Genomic DNA, 12,834 nt, shown 5'->3' with positions numbered 1-12,834 from the left:
GGTGCAAATCACAAATGAGTGATTATGGGCCAGGTTGATGTGGGCCCTTGAGACCAACATACCATAAAAGATTCTTCATCCTCAGTGCCACGGTTCAGGTAGTTATTTAGGAAAAACTGCTTTTTTTGCGTTTCGGGGGGCCCAGCACGGGGGTGGAGTGGCCCCCGGGGACGAAACGAAATTTTTCCGTAAAAGTCTAGTGGGGCTACATACCCACCAAATTTCATGTGCCCCGGTGGTTCGGTGTCCCGGGTATCGTTGACCAAAAATTCAGGAAGTAGATGACGGGAAAAAAAAAAAAAAAAAACTTTGACAATCCCTATATGACCGCTTTGCTAGCTTCGCTAGCGGCGGTCATAATAATGATAGGCCTAATCTTGCATGCTGCACTGTTTGTAACAGTGTTAGCATTGCCCATGGTGGGTTAAATGATTGCAAAAACATGTTGAGGTGAGTTTAACTAGTGTCAATTCATGTGCATATTATTCAGGCCTATACTAGATGGCTTAGTTGCCAAGGCTACATGAAAAGACCAAACTGCAAGATCTACATATTTTATTTTCACAATTAGGCTACTATCTATAGGCCTTCCTTATTTGGTGTACTGACTAGACATTATTGAACAAAAATATTAATCTCTATTTCAGTATCTAAGTAGGCTAAAGTTGTTTTTAGTGTTGTTATTTATTTATTTTATTTATTTATTTTTATTTTATTTATTTATTTTATATATATATATATATATATATATATTTTTTTTTTATTTATTTATTTTTTTTTTTTGGGGGGGGGGGGGGGGGGGATCTTCGTGATACCTCCCTGAAATGACTTTTTGCAGGTTGGGATGTCTGTGAATATCTCCGGAATCATTAGTGCTAAAACGAACTGAGACAACCCATTGAAATAGCGGAAAATACACATGTAATCTGATGCATCTCGTGATCCAGCTCCATCTCCATCACTTCCAGAAAGACTGCATGGCGCCAGCTTGATTCATGTCCTGTTGTAGGCTAGTCATGATCATTATCACTAGGCTAGTGGTTTAGGGCGCGATTTTTTTCTCTCCCTTTCCGTTTTCGTTAGTCTTAACTTTTTGTTTTACTCAAGTAACGGATGGGATTTTTGATGTAGCGAAGTACAATACTTCACTCAAAATGTAATCAAGTAAAATTTAAAATACCGAATTTATAAACTACTTAAAAATACAAAATACACAGAAAAACTACTCAATACAGTAACGTGAGTAAATGTATTTTGTTACTTTCCACCTCTGGTAGCAACTAGGTAAGGCTAGTTTTACAAACAGAAATAATGCTTTACAGTTTTTCTCGATTGCTTTTACCTGCCTAAGTAAACTGGAATCCATTTGGTCTTCATGACTATTTTCTTTGCACAGCAGAAGTTATCTCTTGCGAATGTGTTCACACATTTTCATTGGGTTCACACATTTCTCACACCATTTTGCAAAACAGTTAACACTGGTGTCATTCAAAAGCCCCAAACTCTATTGGTTTTCCCATGCTAAACAAAAGGAAAACATCTTTTCACAGGTGGTACAGATTCCTTGCATACCGTAAGTCTGAATCTCTGATACACCTGTGTGAAACTCCTTTGCACAATTCTTCAATCAGCAATCATTCATTATACATAAGAGATGTCTGTTCTGTGTTGCTATTTGCAAGTATGGATCTAATGCACATTTAGACAAAGTACTGTATTGCTTATTTGGTGGAGAAAACAGTACAAAAGGTGTTTACTGTAGGTCTATTTCGAGGAAAAATGACAAGTTGTAGTTCAATGAAATGTACTGTATCTTGCTAGGTGTTTACTGTATGTCTTACATGTCAATGACAGTAACATCTTGGGAGGAATGAATAAATTATTTTTTATTCAGTACATTTTGATACCAGAAAAATGAGAAAGTAATGGAACAGACATAGCAAAAATGCTCATTTTGAGAACTAGATTTTGCATTTTGTTGTTGAGTGTGTAATGATTGATTAAAGAGTGTTTTAGAATTGGCAACAAGTTGTAGTGTTTGAAGGCAAGATTTGCTTTTGCTGCATGTTTTAAGTGTTTTGAGAGAGTAACGAGCCTTTTGCAAGCAAAATGTGTCATTTTGTCCAGAGTGTTACTGTAACTGTTTTGAGAATGTGATGTCAGAGTTGACACAGGTATCAAAACGATGGAGAAAAACTGTAATGAGCGATGGCCCATGTAACTTGTATTTCTATTTCTACCAACCCATTGACCAAGGATCTTGGGAGTTGGAAGCATATCACAACAGGTTTGTTTGAGAAAAAAAAACTATTTGCATATCCAAATAAAGTGAGCATAAAAATGTCCACATAGGCTACTGTGTGCACAAGTCTTACACAGAGAACAGACATGACTGTGAACAGGTGTCTCTTACTCATCCTCTCAGGTTTGTGTGTGTGTGTGTTTGTACGCATGTGTGTGTGTGTGTGTGTGGTGATTACATTTCATATTTCCTGTCTTTGTATACTCTGTACCATGAGGTGTTTATATACTGTATGTGTGTGTTGTGATAATTTGTTTGTGTTCAGGTCTTTGGCTGTTGCCAGCTGTGCGTGGGCTACCCTCTCCCTCAGAGTCACTCGTCTTTGTGAATGAGCCAAGGAGCTGGGAGGATGCTCGGAGTTACTGCAGAAAGAAGTACTCTGACCTGGCCACTCCCGAGAGCGTGGAGGAGATGAGCAGACTTCAACAGAGCGTGGAGCCCAAGTACCGTGGCGATGTCTGGATTGGCCTGAAGGGGGCAGCCCAACAGCCATGGCTCTGGTCAGGGAACGCCAATCTTCAGTACACACACTGGCGTTCTGGTCAGCCCACCGATCGCGATCTCTGTGTTCAGGCTTGGGACGAGAGAGGATGGTTTGTTCTCGATCCAAGTCCTTGGTGGTTCCTGTGCTATGTTGGTAGGCACATATAAATGCTCAATACACACACACACACACACACACACACACACATTGCTCATGAATGCACACATGCACAATCAATAACTGTTAACTTTATTGACATTGTAAAAGTCTTTACTGAAGTGAAAGACATTTTTTGTCTTGCAATGACTTTCTGTTGCTCTAATTGCAGTGTGTTGTTAGCAGTGGCGTGCACAGACATTTTGGGGTCAGGTGCTCAGAAGGGGGGGGGGGGGGGAGGGCGCACTTTTTAGCGCACGTGGAACACTTAATTATAAAAAAAATTACACGCACATGTTGAATGAAATTTGACTTGTGCTGCAATTAGTAAATCAATATACTATCTAGACAATAAAGACACCAAAATGTGTTAATTTATGTTGCCTAACAAAACCTATACAACAGAAAACGTTCGTCTTAACACGTAGATTTGCAATTGCAAACTCTACTGAAATTATTTGTAGCCTATGTGGTCGTCCTCACGTTATCTGTCATTGACCTGGGCTACAGCGTAAAACTTTCTTTGACCAGTCGGCTAAAAATGCTTAGTTGTTTGATGCTGTATGAGCATTTTACTGCACAACAAAATGATTACACGTTGGTCTTAGAGGGCAAACGATACGATTTTACTTGATCTGTAAGACAATAAAGAGACCAAACAGTACGAGAAGGAGTTATAGTGGGCTACTGACTGTTGTAATTGCATGAATGCAGATGGGCATTTTTCACAGGTAATGGGGAACTTCCCGTTTCTTCTGTCACAAATGAATGTGTTAATACATGTTGCCTAACAAAACATATACAACAGAAAATGTTCTTCTTAACACATAAATTTGCAAAATCTACCGAAATTATTTGTATGTGGCCGTCACGTTATCTGCACAGCAAATTGAAAAGAGTTATTATTTTGGTGTCAGTGATTTTTTAAGGAGGATAGAGTGAATTATACTCTGAATAGAGTCGAATCCCACATATTCAACTCTCTGTTGACATATAGTTAGTGTAAAAACAAAGTGTCATGACGAAGTGCTTTTAAATTGACACTTAAAGTGTCATCCCTGATTTGACAACTCTGTAACTCTGAACCTGGCCGTGACACTCAACGTGCACATCACCCCCGCCCTCATTTCCTCACATGCACCCACCCATGGACCACCTGCACCGATAGAAGATTTCTCCTGCTGTCCACACTCGGTCTTCAACAGATGTGTGTTGTTCGGTAAGTAATTAATATATCGTATGTTAAAGTAATAGTTTGATATCAATATTTTCTCTTGCTCTTTTTTCATTCCATGGTAAACTAAACTAACTATAACATTTACCACCACACCGTTAAACGCCACCGCAACTTGTGCTAATTGCAGTAGCGCCAACTTGTAAACATTTTAGTTAACTAAAACTTTGCCTTTCATGGTAATGAAAAGTTTGCAACTTTGCGGGAATTTTCACCTTGAAGAGCTTAAGCTAAGTAAGTTAATTCTAACGTCAGTATTTTGATGGCTTAGCTTGGCATTAGCCAGCGTTAACGTTAACTCAGATACAGTCTATGCGTTAACTAGCATTAACGAACGCTAATTAGCTAGCTATAGTTCCATGTGCGTGAACATTCTGTCTGACATGCCTCGCTTGCTAGCAAGCGCTGATAGTGTACGATTGTGTAGTGATTGTGTAATATGTAGCCCATGTAACGCGGTGCGGCTCTTGTTTTGTTGGTGTAATTCAAAAGACCTTTGTATGTTATCAGAGAAACATTTGTGTTTGATCGGGTTCATTGTGGAAATAAATGTAGGCCTACAATCCCAGATCATCTCGTGTGCCCTGACTGCCTGGTAGCCGTTATACTGCATTTGGCTCAGTATATGCTCAGTATAGCTTCAGTAATGGGATAAGGGCTGATTTATACCAGAGCCCGTCTACATTCTCTGTTTATACCATAGATTTATACTCGACGTTCCCGACCTGTCGCGCGACAATGTGACGTCACGGGAGCGCCGTAACTATTTATACTCGCGCTGGTTGTCGCGACACTAGTTACACAGGGCACACCAGATGAATGGGATTTGTCATCCCTGTCGTTTCTTGTGATAAAATGGTGTAAAAGTTGCATGACATTGGATTTCATTGACCACTAATTTAAACTGCATTACATTTGCCAGAGAAAATATGTTGAAAGCTTGAATTTGAACATGAATTTTCTAAAATTTCTACAGAAAATGCTGGCCAGGGTAGAATATAGAGGAGTCCAAAAATACATAAAAGTTCCACAAAATGATGAAAACTTTGATTTTCTCCAGTTTCTTCAAACAGGTTTGTATCCACCTTTTTTAAACTCAAAACAATAATGACTTACAAAGGTCAAATCCAAATGATATTTGACATGGTAGCTCAATGTAATTTCTCTTTGTATTATCCTAGTAACAGACAAATTTAGCCTGCAGGCTGAATCTCTGAATGAAGGTCTCCTCAGCTTGACTGATACATCAGGTACTGAGGTCGACGCAGACATATTTGATGAGCTCATCAAGTCAGGGATCCAGAACTTCAAGATTGGATATTGTCAGTATCCAGTATCAGGTACGTTTAATAAATCAATATTTGGAAGACGTGATCTTGGTGTAAGTTATGTGTTGATATATCCTAGCAGTTTATGATTACTTTTTAAAATATGATTTCACTGTAATTTTGTCAAGGATATTTTTTAACACTTCTCCCTAATCCTTGTATGGAAATATTTATTTTTATTTCCTGTGGAACATTTTTAGATCTCGAAGTATGTCTTGTGGCAGACGAGACACAGTCCTCAGTATTACCAGGCCCATCAGTGTCACCAGTGTCATTGCCAGCATCCCCTGTGTCAACGTCAGACCGATCAGCATCACCAGCTTCTTCTGCTTCAACAGCTTCTACTGTCATTCTCTCATCCACTAAGAACAGGAAGAGGGGCCTTGGTGACCTGGACCGTGATGAAGCAAGACAGGTGAAAAACAATGAAAGTCAAATTTTTAAATGGAAATTAGAATGGAAAATTATTACTAGCACTTGAACTGCCACCATGCATCTCATAGCAGGTGATTGTTAGAAGTATATCTAAAGTTAAATTAACAGGAGGAAGTAATTCATTTGCTTAAGCTGATATGTAAAAAAAAATTTGCAGAAGATTGAAGCTATCCTGAGGTCCAATCCAAAGGGTGAAGAAATCTTCAAAGAATATTACAAAAAGAAAACGCTGTCGGATGCAACGCGTAGACAGATGATCAATATTTTGATTGCAGAAATGACTGAATCCTATGGGTAAGAAATGATTTGAAACGACCAAGGATAACATGCATGCATAGACTGGATACAAATGTAACACATATTTTCTTTTAAAAGGAGAATTCCACCCACAAGTGTGCGGACCACCTATGCACTAGGAATTGTGACCCTTTTTCCATATCTGCAAGATCCATATTCAAAAAATGGATATGTAAGTATTAATGTGTCTTCGAAGACCAAATCTGTTTTTTTTTTGTAATTAGTACTGCTAACATTTGAATAGTTTTTGGTTGCTTTTTTGATGCGTTTGTGTGTGTACATATCTGTGCTTATGTGAACAGGAACATTACTATGATCCAGACGCCAATACTGGCTACCTTGCTTGGAGACTCAAGACAGTCCAACGCAACAGCTTTGATGGCTCCCACAGGCGTTCCAGGCCTGATTTGCAGGACAGCCCAACAACCTATCGAGAATCCCTGTTAACCAGTCAGCAGCTCTTCGGTGAGGAGTGTCGGGAGGCGCTTTCTGTCATCAGATACTCTACAGATCATTCCGTGGTAAAAGAGAGAATGAGAGCCACCTTTGAGTATAGACAGAAGCTAGTTCATGACCAGGATGCAACATCTACAGTCTTGGATGTCTTCCCTCGTTTCCTTGATGTTCCTGGATTGGTAAGTATATGTATAGCTTGTTGATTAGTATTTTAAAACTGAATCCCTCCAAATGAAACGCACACTTTTGACATGTATATGGACATTGTGTGTCTGTTTACAGATTGACCAAGATTTTTCCATGATGTTTGGGGATGAAGTATCTGGGAAATTTCTGGCAAAGTGGCCCTCATTTTTCATGCAGAAAGTCATCACAGAATGCCAGAGTCTTCCCTCAAATATGCATGTTGAGGATCTTCTTGCAGCTTTTGACTCTGATGCCGAGAATGACTTTGGTAAATAATTGATTTTTTTTTAGATAGATTACATGTACAGCAAGCAAGAGGTAATTTCTTCCCAAATATTCAACTAATTATTTATTTTATCCAAGGCTGGGATAGCCATATGTCAGCTCTCCTCCTGCTGTTGCATCTCCTGCCCCCTACATCAAGAGGCCATAAGAAAACAGCTAAGATCAGCTCAGCACAGGCAGCCAACCATCTTGTAAGATTTCTTAAAGTATGTACCCTCATCTTTTCTTGTACAACCAAAACCACTTTTTGCTTAGCAGTTATGTTGGAAGTTTGTTGCAAGTTAATATAGGACTATAAGAATAAATCTTGATGCTGTGTCATTCAAACTACAGGAGGGTGCAAGCCTCACCACATTCCTGGAGAAAGTTGATGCAAGACAGCCCTTCCTCCTCTGCATCGGTGAGCAAAAGAAGAGAATCCAGAGGTTCTTCATTGTCGTGGACCAGAAACCCATCCCAAGCAATGCTCAGACAACGGTAGCTGCTTTCGATGAGCTATTCAAAGCTCACTACGTCTTCAGCCTCTCTTACGATGAAGTGCTTACCAGCTTCTACACCTTCATCCAGACAGCGGTGTACAATATTGATATTGGAAAAGCAAAGGAAAGCCCGCGTGTCAAGGAACTGAGAGCTCGACTACTGCAAGAGCGTTAAAAGGCCATCAGCTCTCAAAGGTCAGAGTACAATTCTCTGAAAATGTTCACATGTTTTGTTTGCAAAATGCACCACAAAGACTGTTCAGTTCTATGTAAGCATTTAAAGTTTCAACATGGTTTGTATCCAGCTAAGAACTTACGTTTGAAATGCGGAGAGCGAGGGTGTGCTTCATCTTTTTGTACGTACAATGGCTTAAGAAAGCACCTAAACACTGTGCATAAGCTTTGCTATGATGAACAGGTCAGTACTAACCAGGAAGTGGCATCACAAATACATTCTGAGGTGGAATTTTCAAGTGATCAGCCAACTACCTCTGCATCCATGTTGCCAGTCCTTCCTGTTATCACACAGAAACCACTTACTAAAATGTGCGGTTCACTTGTTGCACACTTACAAGCCAGTGGTCTCTCCGAAAGCACCGTCCAAACAATAGTTTGTTCAATGGAGGAAGTTGTCAGTGATGTTCAAAGTGAAACACGAGAAGCAGTTCTCCAAACATTTTCTCCCGAAACCAAGAAGTCAGAAATGTATAATAAAATAGAGCATACTTTAAATCAGTTAGACAATCCTTTTTCAACATTTAACACAGAGACAAAGAGACAAAAATATTATGATGAAAAATGGGAAATAGTTGAGCCAAAAGAATTTGTTCTTGGTGTGAGATTGGATACACGTAGAGATAGGACTACAGGTGTCTACAGTCAGGTTCCTGTGACAGACAAGTTCATGTATGTACCCATTTTAGGCACACTTAAGTCCATTTTCCAAAATGATGAGATAAGAGAATGTTTTTTGCAAGAGAAACACAGTCAAAAGGGAACATATAAAGACATCAATGATGGGTTATATTTCCAAAACCATCCTCTTTTTTCTCAAAAGCGGCATGCTCTACAGATTTTGCTTTACTATGATGACTTTGAAACCGCAAACCCATTAGGTTCTAAGAAGGGTGTCCACAAACTTGGATGTGTTTATTTTACTTTAAAAAACCTCCCACCAAAAGTAAACTCTGTGTTAATGAATGTGCATCTTGCAGCTCTTTTTTATACATCAGATTTAAAGAAATATGGTTTTGATGAAATATTTAAGCCTCTAATTGAAGATTTAAAAATGTTAGAGACAAGAGGAATCAGAATTCCATGTATTGAAGAACCACTGTTTGGATCTGTAATTCAAGTGACGGGAGATAATCTTGCTTTAAATGGCATTTTAGGGTTTGTTGAGTCTTTCAGTGCAACACACTGTTGTAGGTTTTGTCTGATAAGTAAGAAAGAAATTCAGTCGATATTTAATGAGGATGATCCTGGACTTGTTCTGCGCTCCAGAGCGCTTCACATTGAACATTGTAATGCACTAAGTGAAGAACCTGCTCTACCCTCTGTTTATGGTGTTAAAAAGTCATGTGTGCTCAATACATTAGAGTATTTTCACAGCACTGATAATTATGCTGTTGATATAATGCATGATTTGTTAGAGGGTGTTGTACAATATGAGCTTAAGTTGTTTTTTCAGTACCTGATAAAAAATGGCTACATTTCTTTGAACAGTATTTCAGACAGGATGCATAGTTTTAATTTTGGTTTTACAGAACGTAAGAACAAACCAAGTGGGTTAAAAATTGATGACAACAGCAAGCACTTAGGTTTAAATGCCATTCAGTCATGGTGTGTTCTCCGCAATACCCCACTTATCTTTGGTGATGTGGTTGAAATGGGCAACAGTCATTGGAACCTTGTGCTCTTGTTATTACAAATTGTTAACATCGTGTTCTCCCCATTCCTTACTGACGGCATGATATGTTACCTAAAACATTTGATTTGTGATCACCATAACTTGTTTAAAACTTTGTACCCTGATAAGAAATTGATCCCAAAACACCACTTAATGATCCATTATCCGAGATGTATTAAAAAAATTGGCCCTTTAATCCATATGTGGTGCATGCGATTTGAGGCAAAACATTATGTTTTTAAAAAGTCTGTAAAGAATTTTAAAAATCTTACAAAATCTCTAGTAAAACAACACCAGCGTCAATTGGCTTTTTACTATGAAAATTATTGTTTTAGGAGGTTTGAGATTGGTCCTGTGAAAATGAAAACAATTGATAGCATGGAATGTGGAGAAACACTGTGTCGAATACTAAAATTAGATTCATATTCAGATATTTCAACTACAAATTGGGTTAGAAATTATGGCACAGAATACCAGATTGGTTTATTTATAGCCACTGAAACATCCCATGATCTACCTGTGTTCAAGAAAATATGCCGCATTATAATACATGAACAGCATGCATTCATAATAGGTTGTACAGTTGATACTTTGTACTTTGATGAACACTTGCATGCATTCTGTATAGAGGAACAAAATGATGACTATGTAGTGATATGCATTGACCAGCTTACTTATTTCAGACCCTTTGATAAACAATACTCTAATGACAGTGACCGAGCATACATTGTTCCATATTGTTATATGTTTTAAAATATATTTTTATATTTTAATATGTAAATATGTTAATGTGGTGCATTAATTAAAAATAAAGGTGTTTTAACTGAACTTGGCCTCATTATTTTAGCAAACTTTATTTTGAAAATAATCCACCAGAGAGTAAGAGTTAACATTTAACACTACTTTAAGAGTTGAGAAAATGTTACACTGGTTGGTGTTAAGCAGTGTTAAATGTTTTACTCTACGGAGAGTCAATAGGTAACACTGAATCAGTGTAAAGGTGCCAACTCTCCAAAAAGTGTTAAATTAACACTTTGTGGTGTGGACCCATATAGACACTTCAAAAGTGTTGAAATCAACTCTGATAGTGTTAATTTGGGTATACTGATTTTGCTGTGTGTCATTGATTTGGGCTACAGCGTAAAACTTTATCTAGCTTTATCTAACTAGTTTATCAGGTGACCAGTTGGCAAAAATGCTTGTTTGGTGCTGAATGAGAGATTTTACTGCACAACAAAATTATGACATGTTGGGTTTAGAGGGCAAACTGTAAGATTTTGCTTGATCTGTATGTTACCTGGCTGATGGGGCACGGGAGAGCAGCCTGTCAGCGACCATGCCTGCGATGCCTGCTATCTGAAGACGCTTACTGAACTGCTATGGTGCTGCGCATCTGGCGTGTCCTGCGCGCGATTGCGCGAGTTCACGTGACAAAGGAAGAGAGATAGGCTGGTCGGGTGTGCGCAAGGAGGTGGCTCATTTCGGGGCATTGTTTCAGTCGTTTTTAATGGCTCAGGTTTTTCAAAACCGACCTCAGTAAAATCTTAATAATATTAAGAATTAAAAAAAAAAAAAAACAAGTTTCAAAAGGGCATTTTCGTTGATAAAGGGCAAACTTCCTAGTGCTTTAGCACCACCTAGTGTCTGTGTATGCACGCCTATGGTTGTTAGTCTAGCTTCCAGCTCTGAAGCAGTAGCCTACATTACGTACTGTAAGCATAGCCTGAAAAGACTTGTCATTTTTACCCTTCACAGAGAATAGTTCTCCCAAGTATGTGATGATCAGGGAAACAAAGACATGGATTGCTGCTCAAAGCTACTGCAGGGAGCACTACGTGGATCTGGCGAGCATTGAAAGTCAAGAAGATGAGGAGCTGGTCTGGAAAGTTAGCGAAGGACACCCTGTTTGGATTGGCCTCTTCAAGGACTCCTGGGAGTGGGTAGGGCAAAGGAGATCATCGTCCCGGTACTGGGCAGCGGAGACAGAGATGTCCGGTACTGGTGAAGACTGTGCAGCGGTGCGGACATCAGAAGGTGGACGGTGGTATAGACACCTGTGCAGTGTGACAAATCCCTTTGTCTGCCAGTATTGTAAGATCATTAACCTTATAAATCATAATAGGCCTGATGTATATGATGTATAATATATATTTACATTCAGTAAATATATATTATACATTCAGTAAATATATATTTGGGTGTGTGTACCTATCTATCTATCTATCTATACATTTGTGTGTGTCTGTGTGTGTTATGACAGCTGAAAAAAGGCAGTTCGTTAGATTGGTACTGGAGGCTAAAGATGGTGTGGACTTGAACGATCCTAATGTGAACAAGGCGTTGTTGGAACAGGTTTGTTTCACCTCCAATTAGAGTGAGCTCATTTTGTCCTGTGCAACAGACATGCTTCTTTTGATCAAACATTTTTTTTTCCCTTTCATCTGTCATTTTAGATTAAGGCAAAATTGAAGGAACAAGGACTTTCAGATGATGCTCATCTACAATGGCGGGAGAATGAAGATGGCATTTTTAAGAAGGTGGAGAGAAAGATGAGAGTAGCTGATGAGCTGTAAGGCTTCACCTGCTCTCAGCCGCAAAGCCTGGTGAAGATCCTCCTTACAACACGGAAAAGCCTGAAAGAGAAATGCCTCTGGTCATCAGCAACATACATACAACACGTGATTATCTTTTCCTCAGGTTGATTTAAATTGTGGTGTGGATATACTGTAATGTAGTCAGGTTTTGTAGTCTAAGGTATTGCATATTTTTGCTCCCACATATGAAATACAATTACAGGTGTGAGGAAAAAATGAATGGGTAAGTATTGCAGAGGTATTGTTTAATCATTAGAATCGTGTCAGTTAAAGCCTATGTTAAACACGTTTAAAAATACTTCTCAGAAACTAATCAACTTACTTTAATGTCTAACAAGAGGGTTTTGCTCCAGATCACTGAAAGTCATTAATTAAGGCTGTAGAACCTTATCAGTAGTGACTCTGAGGCTCTGAGACTAAAGGTTAGGACAGAGCTAAGAGAAAAGTAATAGTCTGAATCTGAATGATGTGGGCAGTCCTAATAATTTTGCAATCTAGCTTGGATTACTCACATGCAAATAATCTTCTCCTGTGTCAATACGTGACTAAAACTATGTGTTTGTCCAAGCGTAAATAGATATACATTTATTCTTATTATTGCATAGTTCTAATGCATATGTTTGTGTGTCACAGCTGATGTGTATGTGTTTTTTTGAGTGTCTGTAATACAGTAATTAACGTCTGAAAAT

The 12,834-nt window shown here is 38.7% G+C and overlaps 2 protein-coding genes across 4 annotated transcripts; both read left to right on the top strand.

Annotated features, from left to right (window-relative positions):
- The first annotated feature begins 2,388 nt into the window (after nucleotides 1-2,388).
- LOC143113739 (putative C-type lectin domain family 20 member A) lies at nucleotides 2,389-12,744 on the top strand. The gene is made up of 5 exons (XM_076275459.1): nucleotides 2,389-2,425; nucleotides 2,586-2,939; nucleotides 11,307-11,642; nucleotides 11,812-11,903; nucleotides 12,005-12,744. The coding sequence occupies exons 1-5, from the start codon at nucleotides 2,389-2,391 to the stop codon at nucleotides 12,122-12,124; spliced, it is 939 nt and encodes a 312-aa protein (XP_076131574.1). The 3' UTR covers nucleotides 12,125-12,744.
- LOC143117317 (uncharacterized) lies at nucleotides 3,844-9,538 on the top strand. Of its 3 annotated transcripts, XM_076278955.1 has the most exons (10): nucleotides 3,844-4,161; nucleotides 5,153-5,249; nucleotides 5,358-5,516; nucleotides 5,705-5,919; nucleotides 6,097-6,233; nucleotides 6,315-6,408; nucleotides 6,539-6,871; nucleotides 6,975-7,146; nucleotides 7,242-7,369; nucleotides 7,497-9,538. In XM_076278955.1, the coding sequence occupies exons 2-10, from the start codon at nucleotides 5,156-5,158 to the stop codon at nucleotides 7,815-7,817; spliced, it is 1,653 nt and encodes a 550-aa protein (XP_076135070.1). In that variant the 5' UTR covers nucleotides 3,844-4,161; nucleotides 5,153-5,155; the 3' UTR covers nucleotides 7,818-9,538. The 3 variants fall into 3 exon arrangements, with proteins under 3 accessions (XP_076135070.1, XP_076135068.1, XP_076135067.1); XM_076278953.1 differs by lacking the exon at nucleotides 3,844-4,161 and having other exon boundaries at nucleotides 5,079-5,249; nucleotides 7,242-7,354; XM_076278952.1 differs by lacking the exon at nucleotides 3,844-4,161 and having other exon boundaries at nucleotides 5,079-5,249.
- Nucleotides 12,745-12,834: the final 90 nt, after the last annotated feature.

The sequence above is a fragment of the Alosa pseudoharengus genome, unplaced genomic scaffold (genome assembly GCF_046254945.1).
Source record: "Alosa pseudoharengus isolate Yale_2024_CS ecotype anadromous, Long Island Sound unplaced genomic scaffold, YU_APseudo_1.1 YU_APseudo_1.1_scf_11, whole genome shotgun sequence".
NCBI lineage: Eukaryota > Metazoa > Chordata > Actinopteri > Clupeiformes > Clupeidae > Alosa > Alosa pseudoharengus.
Note: the sequence above shows the minus strand (reverse complement) of the source record. Positions and strands in the feature narration are given on the sequence as shown.

Bases quoted from the DNA above. Each gene is read 5' to 3' on its own strand.
- LOC143117317 (XM_076278952.1), top strand. From the start codon at position 5,129: ATGAATTTTCTAAAATTTCTACAGAAAATGCTGGCCAGGGTAGAATAT. The intron at 6,234-6,314 runs GTAAGAAATGAT...TTCTTTTAAAAG, and splicing joins GAAATGACTGAATCCTATGG to GAGAATTCCACCCACAAGTG. The intron at 6,409-6,538 runs GTAAGTATTAAT...TTATGTGAACAG, and splicing joins CATATTCAAAAAATGGATAT to GAACATTACTATGATCCAGA.
- LOC143113739 (XM_076275459.1), top strand. From the start codon at position 2,389: ATGACTGTGAACAGGTGTCTCTTACTCATCCTCTCAG. The intron at 2,426-2,585 runs GTTTGTGTGTGT...GGCTGTTGCCAG, and splicing joins TCTCTTACTCATCCTCTCAG to CTGTGCGTGGGCTACCCTCT. The intron at 11,643-11,811 runs GTAAGATCATTA...GTGTTATGACAG, and splicing joins TCCCTTTGTCTGCCAGTATT to CTGAAAAAAGGCAGTTCGTT.